The 18,588-nt window shown below is 42.9% G+C and overlaps 1 protein-coding gene across 1 annotated transcript in view; it reads right to left on the reverse strand.

Moving 5' to 3' along the window:
• The window catches only part of LOC148033302 (uncharacterized), a 75,602-nt gene extending 57,602 nt beyond the window's left edge, over positions 1-18,000 (reverse strand). The window contains exon 1 of the mRNA XM_087681207.1: positions 17,620-18,000. Coding sequence (XP_087537333.1) covers positions 17,620-17,687 — 68 coding nt within the window. The 5' untranslated portion in view covers positions 17,688-18,000. The remainder of the gene's footprint in view (positions 1-17,619) is intronic.
• Between the last annotated feature and the right edge of the window lie 588 nt (positions 18,001-18,588).

Consider the following 18,588-nt stretch of genomic DNA (forward strand, 5'->3'; position numbering starts at 1 on the left):
CATGCCAAAGGGATACATGGGCAATAGAACCCATAGATAAAACATGATCCAATGTAGCTTCAAATACAAGTAAGGGATAGAGGCTACCAAACTTGACACCTCTTGCAAGTACAAGCCTGCCACGAGTAATCTTCCATGCAGAGTCTCCAAAAGACACAAAATACCCTGCATCATCAAGCTGTCCAGCTGACATAAGGCTGCGAGTCAATGCAGGTACATGGCGTACATCATGCAAAACAAAAGAACTGCCAGAAGGAAACTGCAGCCTAACATCTCCAACGCCCACAATGTCAAGAGACCTGTCATCACAAAGACGCACAGAACTAGACATGGTACGATAGGTATAAAACCAATCTCTACAAGGTGTCACATGAAAGAACGGAAACCCAAATCCAAGAGCCAGCACTGCGCATACATAGAATGTATCTAAGAAGCTTGTAAGGCATCGCATGAAGAAGCTGCAAGTATGTAATCATCATCTGAATCAATGGCCTGCATGACATTAACCTCTTCTATCTTCACACTGGACTTTGCAGATACAATATTGCGCTCAGAAGACTTTTCCTGCATTTTTTCTTTTCCCTTTTCCTTGCACTTATCATCGCACATTTTATGGCACTGCAGCCTAATATGTCCTGCTTTCCCACAATAATGACAGGTAAGATCAGACTTCTGTCCACGAAACTTACTGCGACCACGTAACTCGAACCTGGACTTCCGAGAGTCCCTGTCCTTATGATCATTATCATGCCTGCCATGTCTACTACCTCTAACGGTCAATACATGTGAAGAGTGAGAAGCATCATTATTTCTCTTGTTGATTTCCTCAATCAATAAAGCACTCTCAATATCTTTGATTTTCATCCCATCGAGCTTATTCGTGCATATGGCAGTATGAAATACATCTCATGATTCAGGCAAGATGCCAAGCAAAAACAACGGGAGCAAGTTGTCTTTGAACTCAATATCCTGTGACAACAAACTCTTAGCATGAAACTAACTGAAATGAGATGAAAGAGAGGTCCCCTCCTTCATGCAAAGGTCCATTAACTGCTTCAAACAATACATCTGTGACACAGGACTCTGCTGCGCATAGAGCTTCTGAATCTTCTCCCATAAATCCCATGCACTCTGATTCTCATCTTTAACAACATTATGATGGACCTTTTCTAAGAGTGACAAAATAATGGTAGACTTGCATAGCTCATCAACTTCCATCCGAACATCATCATCCATATCCTCAGGTTTAACACCTTTAAAATGTAAGGGCTTAATTTGCAACTTCTGCACCAAAACCGGCCATATTTGGGACTTCCAATACCCATAGTTGGTACCATCCAACTTGGCAATGTTAAAGAGAGCTGTATCTTTCAAATGACCAGCCATACTGTCCCAAATCAAAGCAAAAAAGTAAAATTGCAAGTTACTGTAATTAGCAGAAAATGCACTAAAACCACTGCTAAAACTGGCTGAAAGAGTGTATTTCACTAAGAGAAGCACCTGTCCATCAAATATGACCAAAATAACATCAAATAGTAAGCATTACCCTCATAGAAGTGCTCGAAATCTGTAGATTTCAGCTGGCTGTAATAAATGACAGCAGTATGTAAAACTATCCCAAAATGAAGCAATCATTGATACATTTGTCACTGCAACTGCCAGCTAGCAAGATACATCCAACAGTGAGTTTCCAAGGGCAAGAAAGGTACCAAGAACTATCAAACCAATCACTTGTCAACAAGAGACATCTCATAGGTCTAGAAGTCATGCATGTAATGGGTCTCCGGGTAAGAGAAGAGACCAAGCACAAGCAATTGTGGTTGAACGAAATGATGGGAGATTCTAACAACTGATAAAGCAAAAAGCTCAATACATAACCATGCAAGATGCATACAAAACTAACAAACCTATGACAGAAATAGGTATCTGCCCCAATAGGCGCATTAAATCAGTCCACTACAGACAAACTGCTGACATAAAGCTCTCAAGAGAGCAAATGCATATAACTATCCCACAAGCTCAAGCTCAATTGAGCTCATCTGTAAATAAGACTCTGTGTACATCTGAATATACCAAGAGGCTCCCACTGGAAGTGAAGTCACATGCAAAGAGAGCAAGTAACACTCTAATACATCAAATGCATAGCATCAAACATACCAAATCCCAGTAGGGTACATCCGGAGCATAAATCCCAAGCTATCTCAGACCCGTAAAGCATAAGCCTGAAAGCATTCAAAGAGCATGTAACTGACAACCAAATGTAATGCCCAGTAGATCCAAAATGCTCAAATATATCTGAAGATGAAGCTCCAAGTAACTGTCAAGCATGGGCAAACCAAGTGGCATCTATATCTGACCAAAGCATAAATGCAAGAGGCCTAAATGTCAAGCAGTGACAATAGGCATAAACCGGTCCAAAGCATGCCAATTGAAGTCAAATGCCACTGATGACTCAAAAGCATTCCGGGACCAAGAAGAAGCATTTGACAACCTCCAAATACATCGGTATGATCATTCAAACCTCCAATAAGCACCCCATGTCCATGAACCAATGTATACACCAATAAATAAGCTTCAGCCCACTGTATTACAGCAAGCAATTTACTGTTAAATGAAGCTCAAACAGTGCTCAAATCTGCTCCAAATCAGTCCCAAAGCATAGATATAGCATCCCAGAACATCCGGGCATCACCGCGAATCAATAGGCATCAAACGGGCAATACCAAGAAGCATCAAACAGTAAATGTCAAGTGCTGCCCTGTTTTGACAGTCCTGGGACTGTGTATACAGCAAAGGGCTGAAGGGGGAAGCACTCGAATCGATCACCAGGAGTCAAGCACTAATGCCGGGGAGTCGAGCAATGCTCGGGAGGGTTGCCAAGAGTGCCGAGAAGCCGAGGAGGAGCAGGGAAATGCCAGGAAGCAGATCAGCCCAGCCCCCTAAAAATGAGCCGAAAATTGTGCTAACTGTTCTTGGGGGTTGGGGGGTCTTCAACAGGCCTCGACACTTGGCAATGTCGAGGGGGCTCCAATGCAGCCCGGGAAGAAGCCGATGAAGGTCTGGAAGCTCAGGGAGGAGGCGGGAGATCAAAACATACCTGCAAGTGAAGGTGCCATGGCTACCATTGAAGCTCGGGTTGAAGCTCTTCAAATCCGGGTTGAAGAGAATGCCGGGCAAGCTCCAATGCCTTTGCTCTGATACCAGTTGAAAGGGAAGTGGAACCCAAGAGGAAGAAGCTTGGCGGTGAGAGCTATGGCGGATGGAGAGCAAGAGCCAAGAGAGAGAGAGACTCAAAAGTGGAAACTCCAACAACCACAATGTGTGGCTGGGCCTTCTTTTATTCAAACTGTCACTAAAAGAATAAAGAATAAGTGACTGACGAGCGCCCGCCACCTGCAATGTGCAATGGCGGGTACTGTCAGTGTAGTAATACACGGGCGGCTAGGCAAGGGCGCCTTTACCTCCAACAGTCTAGACAGTCTTTTGAACCTGGTGACCTAGATTTGACTTCCTTTGCCACCATCAGCATCATCTCCTCCATCTCGTCTAGCTATCTACTGCTGTTTTACACCTAGGCAACCTGGTCCAGCACTACCTATGCCTGCATTTTTTAAGTGTTTTCTGCCGCCCAGCTGTTCGTGGACAGTCCTCAGTTTCTGACACCTGCTGCACCTTACTGCCAGAGCATGCCGCCCAGCATCCCAGAAGTCTCCCACAACTGTCACCATCCACTCCAGCCCTGCATTTTCACTGCTGGTGGCCTTCACAGAGCTGCTGCACCTGCATTTGCTGTCAGGACAGGCTGCCCTGTTGGTCACCTGCCTGTTGGAGGTCATCTGGCCGCTGGCATCATCATACATCCTCTCAGTATTTGCATTTAGCAGCTGGACTGCTGCCTACACTGATGCTAATTCACTCAAACATCATCAAGTATATTCAAACTTCCATTCCTGTGTTTTGGGATCCAGTCAGAGAACAACACACTCTTGGAGCTGACATTAGTGTCTCCAACTCCTCCTTTGGCTCACCTCATCCCCATTCCAGGAGACACACAGATTTGAGGCTCATCGTATCATATTCAGCATATGGTTTGATTCATTCATTCATTCTTCTCTTTGAGCTATCTTCATCTTGAGTTCCATTATTCATTGTGTTTGTCATACACTGAGTTCTCTACCTTTATTCAAGCATTTCTTTGCGTGGTATCAGAGCTAGGTACACACTCAAAGAGCTTGGCATTGAACAGAAGTAAGAATGTGAAAGAGTAGAATGTCTCAGCCAGGACTCACCAAAGAAGAAGTCACCCCCAAGGCATATTTATTCAGTGCTGACAGTGGACACTTGTGGCATCATTCACCTAAAAGGCAAAGATCTTCCAACATCATTCCAAGTATTCCATCAAGAAATTTGCACCTACTCACAAGAGATGACTAATATTCTGAGGAGGAGAAAAGGGAGGCACTCGAGAAACGGCGTACCTCCAAGCACATCTAGCACTACTCCTATCCCTTAAGTATACCATCCAATGAATCCAATATACAACCATGGGGAGCTGCACAGCAACCGGAGTATGACATTGACAAGGATCCAGCACATGCCAATTCAAGGTGAAAACTCCTTGCGCTGTTTAAGCATGTCTCCCTTTAAACTCATCAAAAGTGTGGTTGTGACTCGGATCCACCATATTCACAGTGGATCATCATTAAGGCAATCTATTATGGCAATTATCAACACAACTTCCTCCTCCTGTACTTCATCGCCCTAAACAATGCTTTCTATGGAAGATGCAAAAATTTTTAAGTTTTATGGATCATTTATAGCCATCAAAAGAAAAGAAAAGAAAACTATAGACCCATTAAGTTGGGCTATTGAAAGAAGATAAGTATCACTCCTGCGATCATTGTAGGCCCTCCGGCAGCCCTAGAGTCAATTGTTTGTGCATATTTATCCCCTCGCTATTCACTCAACCATCAGCTCTTTACCCTCAAACTGCCACCCACATCCCATCCGGAGCTACTACTAGTCCATCTCGACCTGCTGCCCATTTGGAGGACAATACCATCAGTGGACGACACATAAGACTGCTTTTCAGCTACCATCCAGCCTACCTAGCACCATGACCTTCTACACTTCAGCTTTGGAGGTTTATCACCAAGAGTCAATAAACAGGCCACCCTTGTTTTTTACCTTCAAATCCAACCAGGCAACCTGCACAAGAGTCATCACACATCTACATTTTGCTGATCCTCAAGTTGCCAACTGCTGCGGACATCACACAAACCTGCATTTTGTTGTATAACAAGCTGCTCTGCTATCCTTTTTACTCCAACTACCCACACATGTTGCTGACATCATCAAATGCATCTTCTGAGGGGCTATCTAGGAAAAAAACAATGTGAATTAAATGTATGGAGCAATAGGACATGTGCCTGTTAGACAGTGTCATTTCCTGGACAGTTGGCCAGTCGGACAACAGCGCAGTACGGCCAGAATGGATGCCACGTCAGCTGGTCGGACAGTGCCACGTGGCACAGTTTCTGCAGTCGGCCTATTTTCTGCAGTCGGCTGCATTAAATGCAGCCGACCTGGTGCTGGGATTTTCCTATTTTTGGCTATTTATAGAGCTATTTATAGCCGGTCTTGTGGACACTCCAGTATTCATCATTTCAGATTCTGATCTTGAGATCTGTTGCCTGAGACAGACTGTGCTCGGGCTGACGGAGATCGAGGTCATCAAGTCGGAGACATACGCAAATATTTCCTCTGCCCCGTTGTGTATTTCTGCACTCTTATACAGCATACTACACCGCAGATTTTCTGTGTTTACACTGTCTCCTTTTCTCTCTCTCTCTTTTCTCCGTGTTCACTCTCTGTCTTTGTCCTACGCTTCCGCATCGCTGCACTCTGACATGGTATCAGAGCGGTGAAGATGGACTGACTGAGGACTGAACCTATATGAAGAGGAGATTTCAGCATGACACAAGGCTGTGTTTCTAGGATTCAAGAGCGAGCGGGAGGGCTGCGCATCCGATCAAGGCTGAAGCGAGCGTGGGCGTGCGGGAAAGGAGTCTAATCGGTGAATTTGCTGCAGGTTATTGCTGTTCAAAGGGGAGGAAGGCTGAGTTTAAGGCCTTCCATTGCAAATTTTACATTTTCATCGCCTCCGGCGGGTGAAGAAGGTTTGGGCAGCAGAGGAATCAATCCTAGAAGGCTGCGTTTTCATAGTCAAAGGGGCTGCTTTTGCGTTTGTGCAGGTATTGCAGGTTAACATGTCTACGGAGACTGATTCGGAGTTCCAGGTGATCATGGACAGGAAGGTGCCTGTCCTACCGGCTCTTCTAGTGGATCAAAAGCTTGATGGTGACAATTATCGCATCTGGCGAGTGATGATGTTGGCCATTTTAGAGTCTTATGATTTGGCGGAACTGATGATGGAGGAGATTAACAGGCCCTCGGTGAGGGATGAGTCCAAACTCTGTTCCAATGCTCGTGCAGAGTTGACCAAGGCCTAGTCTCATTGGGACAAACTGAATGCCAAGATTTGATCTTTTATGTTTCTGTCTTGCACCACAACCGTGATAGCTCACATCGAGCACTTGATGGTGGCTCGTGAGATATGGCTGGAGCTCGATCGGATATACAACCAGATGACCCTAATGAAGAGGATTTCTTTGGAGGTGCAGATGCGGACTTTGTCTGTGAATAAGTCTTCTTCGCTTCGGAAACACGTCAACAAGCTTCAGCAACTTCAGATGCAAGTTCAAAATGCGAGAAAGCCTATTTCCTCAGAAGACATGGCGATCACTTTACTATCCCAGTTGCCGCCACAATTCGGTACTTTTTATTCCGCTCTTATTGCTTCAGGGCAGGAGTCGACTCCTCAGTGGGAAGAGTTGGTTCCTATGGTCTTGGACCATGAGAAACAATTGAAGGGACAGAATGCTTCCAAATCGGAGGCATTGAATGGTCAAGCCTCTCAGAAGAAGGGGAAGGACCAAAAGAAGAAGGAGGACAACAAATCCAAGAAGGACAAGGAGAAGGAATCGACTTGCATATTTGTGGAAAGACCGGTCACTGGAAGAAGGATTGCCCCGACAAAGACAAGAAGGATATCAAGAAGAAGGACACGAAGAATTCTGGAGCGGCGGCTGCACCCTCATCAGCTGCTTTTCTACACTTAGCAGTCATTGAGGACTCTACACTGAAGACTTCTGATGCTGCGATGATAGCTCCCCAGGCTCGAGAGTGGATTGTGGACAATTGTGCCTCACGGCACATGACTCCTTCTTCCGTTGGTATTGCCCATTTGCGACCTTCGCGTGGGTAGATTCTCATAAGAGACAGCTCTTCTATGTCTATTGCAGCGCGGGGTGAGATGCAGCTTATTCCAGATAGACGTGGTGGTTCCAACACTTCTAAGGTGTTGCATGTACCAGGATTAGGATATCATTGACTTTCGGTTCATAAGATTTGTGCTCTTGGCCTCTTGGTGGAATTTGACAATGATACTGTTCAAGTCCTTGATCGTGGATCAAGGAAGGTTCTTTCTGCAAGGTATGAGGAGAATGAGTCTACAAATTGAAGTCTTCTTCAGCTCTTACTTCTCTTCTTCTTACTTCTCAAACACAATCCGAGCTATGGCATGCTCGGTTTGGCCACTTGAACTACGAGTACCTTCGGAACGCGTCGCGAGGGTCGTTTGTATGAGGCTTGCCGGACATAGCGGTGAGCCATCAGCCACGTGTCTCCTACATTTGTGGAAAACTACATCGGGATGCGATTCCCAACAAAGCTTCTAGGAGGTCTGCTTTACCCATGGAGCCTATATCTACAAATCTTTGTGGCCCGATGAGGACCGAGTCTATGAAGGGAATCTTGTACTTCATGTTGATCGTAGATGACTACAGCAAGACGACTTGAGCCTATTTCTTGACTTTAAAGTCAAAGGCTTTCTCTCATTTCAAGGATTGGCTTCTCTTTGAGGAGAACCGTTCTGGCCGGCGACTAAAGACGTTGCGTTCAGACAAGGGAGGTGAATTTATATCTAATGAGTTTGCTCATTTTTATGCAGATAGGGGCATTCACCAGGAGTTTGCTAGCACCAACACTCCCCAAGAGAATGGCATTTTGGAGCGGACGAACCGAAGTGTGATCGAGATGGTACGCAGCATGATGGAGCACCGATAGACACCTCAGTTTGGATGGGACCACTGATGTGGAGTATTGCAAGACGGAGGATAATCTTGCAGATTTGTTCACAAAGGCGCTTCCCCAAGCTCTTCTTCAGCAGCATTCCAGATCCCTCAGCCTTTTGCCCCCGTCCAGGATCTGAGAGGGGGTGTTAGACAGTGTCATTTCCTGGGCAGTCGGCCAGTCGGACAGCAGTGCAATATGGCCAGAGTGGATGCCACGTCAGCTGGTCGGACAGTGCCACATGGCACAGTTTCTGCAGTCGGCCAGTTTTCTGCAGTATAGCCGGTCTTGTGGACACTCCAATATTCATCATTTCAGATTCTGATCTTGAGATCTGTTGGCTGAGACAGACTGTGCTCGGGCTGACGGAGATCGAGGTCATCAAGTCGGAGACATATGCAGATATTTCCTCTGTCCCCTTGTGTATTTCTGCACTTTTATACAGCATACTACACCGCAGATTTTCTGTGTTTACACTGTCTTCTTTTCTCTCTCTCTCTCTTCTCTCTGTGTTCACTCTCTCTCAATCTTTGACCTCCGTTTCCGCATCGTTGCACTCTGACAGTGTCTACCAAGCTACCTTAGAATTAGCCTAGAAGTTGATCTTGTATTATTGATTGAATTTTTCCACCTTTTGTACAGCCCCAAACCTTTCGAAACTTAATTTATGTAAACACAAAACTCAAGATTTTGGTAAGACAAATGGCTCAAGAAATTCCATAAAAACATAGTTGCCCAAAACGGTGTCTCACCTGCCCAAAATAAAAACACCAAAATGGGAGAAACGTTTAGGAACCAAAATGCATTTCGGGACAAGTATTTCGGGACCAAGGTTTCCTAAGCCAGTTTTGGCAATGCACATTCATTTCCAGCTGTTCACCTTATTGTTTCACCTGCCCTCTTCAATTGCTCACCTCATTTTACCTGCTGTTCGCCTTCTTTCACCTATTGTTCACCTCTTCTTCTTCAGACCTGCTACTTTCCACTTTTTTTACCATGAAGACTTTGGACTTTCAATTGTGTCTAAAGAGAATAATTTTTCCTCAACTGAGAGGTGATCGATCTCATCAGTGAAGTGCCCAACTAAGATGCACCTTGTGAAGTAATATGAGACAAAGAAGAGTTGGGCTTTGGTGAGTGATCCCTAGAAGAAAGATTATTAGAGGAAGATAATGGGGCATCATCCTCTAAAATCAAGACCATAATGTCTCGACAAAGCCTCCATTGAAGGAGTGATCTAAGAGAACATCAAAGGATCCCAAGATGAAGTGGTTTGTGTACAGAAGAGTGCACAATGGGAGTGCAAGTCAGAAGTGGAGCAATAGTGTTGAGAGTGAAAGAGAGTGAACGCCAAGATGAGTGTACAAATTGTAATGGTACACAAAGAATAGAAAATGTATTTATATGTTAGGGTACAAATAAGAGTGTGTTCACACCCGTATGACTTTACGCGGAGACGAAGGGACTTTACACCCGACAACCTCCCACTTAAAGGCCCAAAGTTGTACCTTTAAGCTAACCAACTCCCACTAATCAGATGCAATGCTCTTGTTGAGCCTTTATAAGACTCTTAGTGAGAACATCTGCAGGGTTATCTTGGGTTTTGATATTAATCGATGTGACAAGCATCATCCAAGATTGTCGAATAAAGTGGTACCGAACATCTATGTGTTTGGTACATGCATGGAACATCGCATTCTTGGCCAGACATATTGCACTTTGGCTATCACATTGAAGCATTAGAGTACATGAAGAAAGACCAAAATCCTTGACCAGACAACCAAGCCAAATAGCTTCCTTAGAAGCTTTTGTGGCTGAAATATATTCAGCCTCTATAGTACTCAGTGCCACAATTTTCTGCAACCTTGAACACTAAGAGATAGCACCACTGACCAAAGTAAAGACATACCCACTAGTAAATTTCCTACTGTCAAGATCTTCTGCCATGTCCAAATCACAAAATCCCTACAACTCTAGTATACCCTTTCCATAGCATATACACTTCTCTTGTGTACCTTTTAAGTATCTGAAAATACATCTCACTACTTCCCAATGTGGGTTGCCAGGGTTAGACATGAATCTACTAACAACTCCCCCTGCATGAGCAATGTCAAGGGAAGTCACAACCATAGCATACATTAAAGATCCACAAGCTGATGCATAAGGTATGCCCTTCATAACACTAGTAGTTGCATCATCCTTTGGGCAATCAGCTTTACTAAGCTTTGTATGTGGCGGTAAAGGCACACCAAGGGGCTTAGCATCAGCCATATTAAACCTGTCAAGTACTTTGCTAGTGTACTTGTCTTACGAAAGAAACAAGTGCTGCCCTCTCTCTCTTTTAATACGCATGCCCAAAATGTGTTCAGCTGTCCCCAAATCTTTCATAGAGAAGGCTAAACTTAGCTGCTTTTTAAGAGCATTCAAAGTACTTTTATGCTTTTCTACAATTAGCATGTCATCCAAATATAAGACCAGCACAATAAGACTTCAATCATCAGCCTTTTTAGTGTATAAGTAGTGATATGCATGACTATGTTTAAAACCATGGTTGAGCATGAAGGTATCAAACTTTTTGTATCATTGTCTAAGGCCTTGTTTCAACCCATATAAGCTGCGTTTCAGCTTACAAACCAAATGCTCTTTCCCTGGAATGGCCCAAGCCTTCTGTTTGTTTCATGTATAGCTCTTCATCCAGGTCACCACAAAAAAAAGTAGTCTTCACATCCATCTAACCCAACTCTAAATCCAAGGATGTAGTGAGAGCAAACAAAACACCGAACGTAGTCATCTTCACCACTAGTGAAAAGACCTCCTAGACGTCTATGCCTTCCTTTTGTGTATAGCCCTTAGCAACTAACTATGCCTTATACTTGGGCTTTCCATCAATACATTTTACTTTGTAAACCCATTTATTAGGGATAGCTTTCCTATTCTTGGGCAAAGGTACAAGCTCCCAAGTGTTATTTGCATACGGAGACTTCATCTCTTCTTACATAGCAAGCTTCCACTTTCTCTTGTTTTCACATGACTGTGCCTCTCTAAATGTCAAAGGCTCACCCTCATCAGTAAACAAAATGCAATCTAAAGATGGCTGAAACCTTTGTGGTTGCCTTGTGACACGTGTAGACCTTCTTGCCTACTGATCTACATTGTCAGGCAATGGGCTTACATCCTCAGGTACATGCACATCATTACTAGGTTGCTAATATTCAACATTTTCTTGCTACTCTAACCTGTTTTCAGCATGTTCTTCTTGCTGTTCTATTCCATCTTGTGCATCTATTTGTTGTCCATTATATTCTAGCTATAGCACAATAGGTTGCCGCTCATTTTCAACATCAAAAGGAACAAAATCTTCAACTAATGTCTATTGCATGGCTACCTTGTTCATGCTGAAATTTGACCTTCTTTTCATCAAGGTCACCTTGTGTAGCATGTTTCAACAACTTTGCCTCATTAAATACTACATCTCAGCAGCATACTATCTTCCTACCCTAAGGAAGCCAAACTCTATAACCATCTCTCCCTCATCTCCATATCCCATGAAGAAGCCCTTGATGGATTTCGTGTCCATTTGGTCCTTCGATCTACAAGTACATGCACAAAGGCATCACAACCAAAGACACATAAATGGTCATATGAAGCAGGATTTGCCAAACCAAATCTCTTCAGGAATGCCATTTTCCAATGCACAATTTGGAGAGCGATTGCATACATGAACTGCAATTTTAAGAGCCTCTCCCCAAAACTACTGCGGGAGATTAGCTATGGACAGCATGCATCTGACTCTCTCACAAAGTGTGTGATTATATATTTCAGTAACTCCATTTGATGCAGGATTATAAGGGCTATCAACTCCCTCTTAATGCCATGCATTTCACAAAACTTTTTGAACTCATCAGAAACATACTCACCCCCATTATCCGTTCTTATAGCTTTTAACTTAAGTTCTTTCTATGTGGTAACAAAAGCATGAAACCTTTTAAAAGCATCCAACACTTTCTTCTTGCTCTTTAACACATACACCCATGACTTTCTATTGAAATCATCAATAAAAGTGACAAAGTACCATGTATCTACATATGAATTAATAGGCATAGTGCAGATATCAGAGTGTACTAAATCAAGAGCATTGGACTTCTTAACGACACCAGAGTAATAAGGAGACTTCACATGTTTTCCATATATACAATCATTACAAAATTCGAGACCACAGCCTTTTACATCAAATCTCCCTAAAGAGGAGAGAATCTGAAGGCCCTTTTGGCTCATATAGCCAAGTCCTTTGTGCCAAAGTAAGGCATCAATTACCTCCCTATTGGTGATGTGCATATCACCTGTTGCTACCATAATGTCTATATCACTGCATGAGGCTGCAACAAGTACCTTTCCAGTGTCAAAGAGCTCTACAATGACCACACTAGATGCAACATTTGCCTTAGCAACTTCTTTTGAGGGAGAGCTGTCATCATCTTTCTTGTCATCCTTCTTTTCCTTTCCTTGTTGTTTCTTTCTTCCTTGCTCTTTCTTGTAATACCGACACTCTGGTTTTTTATGCCCACACTGATAGCAAGTAACATCTTGCTATTTGCCCTTGCTTTTACTTCTACTTTTGTCTTTATTTGTTGCATTACCCCTCTTCTCTAACCTACCTCTAAGATGATAGCCTGAACCACTGCTTTCTCCATTGGACTTTCTTATTATCTCCTCATTGAGAATAGAGTCCCTAACACCATCAAAGGTTAAAGCGGTATTGTTGCTAAGTGAAACAACCAAAGCCTCCCAGCTATCAAATAATGTCATCAGCAAGAAAATAGTCTTCAGTTTATCATTGAAGGGTTGCAAACCAAAGTCCTGCAACTAACCCCAAAGCCTTGTGAAAGCACACAAATGCTCAAATATTGACTTAGACTCATCCAACTCCATGTTAACAAGCTTGCGCATGAGATGCACTTGATTCACTCGAGTTATATTTTCGTAAGTATCCATTAACTTTTTCCATACAGCATAAGTTGTATCAAGATGCTTAATGTCTGTAAGCACATCATCAAATACATCCATTTTAATGTATGCAATGGCCTTTTTGTTGAGTCTAGCCCAATCCTCATATGCCATAGCTACAAGCTTAGTTTCCAAGAGAGCATCATCACAATCTTTGGGAAACAAAATGCCTTGAATCCTATCCTTCCACAAATCAAAGCTAGTGCCATCAAAGCTCTTGATTTGAAGGAGGGATTTAGTGTCATTGCTGCTAGAGGCATTAGTGGCCATTTGTCAGCACACTACCAAGGACCAATGCTGTAATTTATGACAGCAAACAACAAGCTGAATATTCAGCTAATTTCAGCCCAAAATTTCAGGAAATAAGAGCAAGATTTAGTGTCACTACATTACAGATAATGCCCAAATACAAGTACAGCAGTAGAGAGTGACTTTCAGCAATATAACTCAACTTCCAGCATACATTATACATGCATGCATCACTGCCAGGTGACTCCCACTTCAGCAATATCACCAAAAATTACATCTACAACAATCCCAACTCTGCAAAGGATCTCTAAGACTGCTACACCATGAATATTCAGCAATACATCAACTCAATAGGAGCTCCCTAACATGTCTATTGCATACATATGTGTCCGAATCAACTTCTAATACACAAAATACCCAAAATTTCTCTGCAATTTCTCCAAAATCTCAGAAGTGGGAGATAAAAGACTCAAATTACACTACTTACATCATCAAGATTGCTTCAGCAATGTCCCCAAAGTGCATTTCACACATCAATTTTGCCAAAATCCACACCTTTCAAACCTTAAGGTGATGGAGCACCTCTAGTCTATCCAATTATGGGAATCTTCCCCCATGTGGCCTAGGATTCCAACCTAGTCTCAACACATCATTACTACACCGATAGTGAGCTAGTTTTCTCTAGCAAGTGTGGATTGCATTTCCAACAACGCAGTCCACCACGGATGCAAAGGCAACTAAAGGATGTCCACAGCAACAGTTGGAGGTGAGAGGGTAGCTTCAAGCGATGGATCTAGCAACCATGTGATGATGAAGACTAAGGCAAACTGGGGGTGACAAGGGAATACAAATGACCTGGCACACTCTCTACTTATAAGAGATAGAACCAACCAAAAGTAGGAAAGTTTGCTTATGGGACACCAAAACACACCAAGTGCCTTTGAGTTTTGGGATTGTTTAGCAAGGTAATGAAGATTTGATGTATAATGCAACTTCTTAAACTTAACACCTTGTTGCTACTATCACCATCATATGGAGGTGACCTTGTTGCTACCATCCCATCATCTAGAGGTGTTGCATTTTTTGCGAAAGTTACCACCTACACCACAAATTTGCCAAATCTTGTATTGCTTCCATGTTGTTGCCCTTGCTCCCCTCCAACTATATTTGGGCCCAGAGTTGCCGCCCCTCCTTCAAGCTAGTCCACTTTTTTCTTAGCCAAAATTGCATATTCTCCTCTAGAACTATTGCATCGCAGTTTCCTCTATCATCCAACTTATAGGGCTTTCTTCGTCAAATTCAACATTGATGACAATCTCATTTAGCTTCCCTTAGCCCATTTCCACAAGAGATAGTAACCGGTGGCAACCCGCCACACCTTAAGCATCTGCTATATGATAACTACCGTAGTCAGTTTGTTCATTGTGTTTCATTCCATCATTCATTCTTTATATTTCATAATGGGTAATTATATTAAGTAGTGTGGACATAAAATATAAGAGTCACAAGAGATTTATATATAAGGCAGAGTCAAAAAAGACTACAACATACCAAGAAACCAAATCATCCCTAGAAATGAGACCCGCAAACTATATGGTGCTAAGCTCTAATATTTATTCTCTTTCCTCTTCATTTATAAATTTTTGTTCATTTTGATTTTTTTCAATATGTGTTGTTTTCCTTGCAAACTCTGGTGTATCCTCACATGGTATCAAAGCCGATGCTCTTGCAAGAGTTTTTGGACTATGTGACTATTGGGTTTTGCAAGAGTAGCATAAACTAACTCATGATGTCTCAATCACCTTCCCCCTTGGAGCTCCTAGTTTCCCACCTTACCAATCCCTCTCTTGAGACTAACGAAACTATTCTCCTGATTTGGGGGAAGATTCTTCTCCTTCATCATCCTCCCAATCAGATCTTGGAAAGATATAATATGTTGCGGTATTTACATATATATCAAGTAAAAATATCAATCCTTAATGCCCACCCCAATCACATCTTGGAAGGATGTCAAACGAAGAGTTTTGGAAATGTATACCAACAAGAAACATCAATCCTCAAGACCACCTCTTCTCTTCTACATATTCCTACATCTACTTCAATACTATCAACTTACCCAAAAAGCCGAAGAAAGGTCATCTCAATAGTAGTAGCTAGTTGGTGAGAAAAGCCAATGCTCAACTAGGAGAATAAACCAATTTTAGGAACAACTCATAATCTCGTGTCTTCATCTTAGCCAAGCTTGAGGGCAAGTTCATATGTACCTTTTGGTTTTATGAATAGCATTCTCACTCTATTGCTCCTTTTGATATCTAGGAACTAGCTATAAGTTCCTCTAGAGACCTAGTAGAAGTAGAAGGACTCAAATAGATATACCTATTGTTTCTCAAAGTTTACCTTCAATTTCATATAAGCATGATTTTAGTGCCTTAATCAATTGCTGCCAATCAGACCTTTATCTAGCTTGCATTTAGGTTTTATTCCATCTCCTTCTAGCTAAAGTTTAGTTCCTTCATCTCTAGATTCTTTTTCTTTTCCTTTTACTAGCTTAGATTCTTTTTTGGGTGTTGAGCACCTTGTACCTCCTATCTAGCCACAAGCGAATATCATTCTAACTCCTAGTGTTGTTATGTTGGGAATCTCAGTAATACACTCTACACCTCAAACCTTGACCACTCACATGCAAGGATATCCATCCCAAGCTTGATGGTGTGTCTCTCTCTCTCTCTCTCATCCTTTTAGCCCTTTAGACGGTGTCCATGCCTATGTCAAGTTGGCCCTATTACACCACTGCTAGATCTACTATGCATACTTCACTACTATATGATGGACACATTTCGGTAAATTCCCAAGTGTACTCCATACCCCAACCCTATCCTACATTCGACATTCATATTCCACTTGTGGTGGCCATGAATGCCTTCACTGATAAGACTCACTTCAACAAGTTGAACTTCATGACTTGGTCAAAGCTTATGCAGCAAGTACTCAAGTCTCAGGATCTTTGGAAACTAGTCATTGGATTAGTGCCAATGCCAAATACTCAACTTTGATCTAGTCTATCAATGAGGAGCTTACAAGACTAGGGTGAATGTTAAGTTGATGCAAGGGCTTTTACCCAGAATCCATACTCAATTATAGCATTTCCCCCTTGCATCAGATTGTTGGGGGCATCTCAACCCAACCTATCGATTCCAACCTGGACCTTCAAGAGTTTTCTATTGAGGGAAAGGGGGATATGAAAGTTAAGCTAATTGAATATTGCCGTCTCCTTGCTGAGTTTACAAACTAGATATCAAACCCAACCTATCAATTCCAACCAAGACCTTCAAGAGTTTTCTATAGAAGCCTGAAGGAAAGGAGGATTTGAAAGTTAAGTTAATTGAATACTGGTGTCTCGTTGCTGAGTTTGCCACCATTGGCTTACCAAAGTGACATGTTAGATGACGGTAAGGTCATTTATTTCTCAACAAACTGCATCGCACCACTTAATCAAATAAAGAAAACCATACTCGTGCCTGGGCTTGTGCAGTTATACCAATGCATGAAATGCCAGGCTATGAACTGATTATGATTAGCTTTAGTTGGTACAAGACATAAGACCTCATCCACTGCAGGCCATGGAGATCCCTAGACAAGGCTCAAAAGACACAGATGTCCATATATTGTTGGTGATGCTTGCACCTGCTGAGCTGCAATCCTGCCTGCACCCCATCTACTGTAAAATAGAACCGGTCTTATGTACTTAATAAGATGGACCGCATAGAGTGATCACAATGGTCCAAGCAAATGCCTGTACCGAGGATATGGAACCAGTCTTATACACTTGATAAGGTGGATCATATATACCAATCACAGTGGCCCGAGTAAATACCTGTACTTTGAATAAAGTTCACTTTACCTGTCATGTTAGACCATTTTGGACTAATTCAATGAACGAAAGTATGAGGATCAGTAACGACTTAGCTGTGTGAGAACAGAGATCCTTTAAAGCATGGAGAAGAGAGAACAGCCCCATTAACCTCTTCAGTCTCACTTCATGAAAACCCTTGCACAGAATGATTTGAGATGTTCAATGAAAGCTCCAAATTTTTCTTTCCCCCAAAAAAATCTATGAGCCGCATAAACCAGTGAGTGCTGCTAGTGAGGTATAGATCGAGAATCAAAACGAACCTGAGGGCATTCTCAGCTTCGTCACAAGCCAAAGCAATCGCGGACCTGGGCGGAGGGGGGCTAGCCATGGTGGCGCTTAAGAGGAGGGAGAGGGACTTTTCTTCATTTCTGCTGCAGCTTGCAGCTCTTCAGGAGGGAAGCGGGTCAGTCACGATGGACATCCAGAAATCGAATTGTGGCAAGGCATGAGGGGGGGGCTGATGAAGGGATCAGGTGACAATGATACCAAGCTCACGGAGCAACAGAGGTGGGGAGACCAATAAGACAGAGCCTGTATCTGACGATGGAGCTGCGTGATAGGCTCATGCTTGCTTGGGGCGAAGGGGGGGGGGGGCAGGCTGGGAGCTGGGTTTCCGGCTACTCGCTGTAATGACATCGGGCAGGACGCCTACTTTCTCTACCAATCAGATGCTTGACCTTTTACACATCAGCTAATGTCGCTCTTGTCAGCTCAATCCCGTTTTTAGACACCAAACCAACCCACAAAACCCGTTTTTAGACACCAAACCGACCCACCCAGCCACCCACAAGTCCCACCCCCCAAATCATCCAAGGTTGCTCAGCCTAATCCTTTTACTAACTAACCTTCCAATGCCACCAGCCCCAAATCATCCATTCCTAAAAAGCTAACTAGCTGGTCTAATACTTTTACTAACCTTCCAATGCCACCAGCCCCAAATCATCCATTGCTAAAAAGCTAACTAGCTGGTCTAATACTTTTACTAACCTTCCAATGCTACCAACCCCAAATCATCAAGTTCCTTAGGGTGGATTCAAACTTAGCCAATGGCCATGTAAAAGTCGATGAGTACATGGGGAAGATTGTGATGTGCAAAAAATAGATCGGTCAAAGTCATGTCCGTTGTATAGTGTAATAGTCTCGCCTACAATGGTGAATGAGAAAAATATATGCAACAAATTCGCAAGATGCAACATTTCAAACTGTGCCTAAAATCAAGCGATCTCGCT

The sequence above is a fragment of the Lygodium microphyllum genome, chromosome 7, assembly GCF_053477565.2.
Source record: "Lygodium microphyllum isolate KBCC chromosome 7, Lygodium_microphyllum_v1.1.10, whole genome shotgun sequence".
NCBI classification, from domain to species: Eukaryota; Viridiplantae; Streptophyta; class Polypodiopsida; order Schizaeales; family Lygodiaceae; genus Lygodium; species Lygodium microphyllum.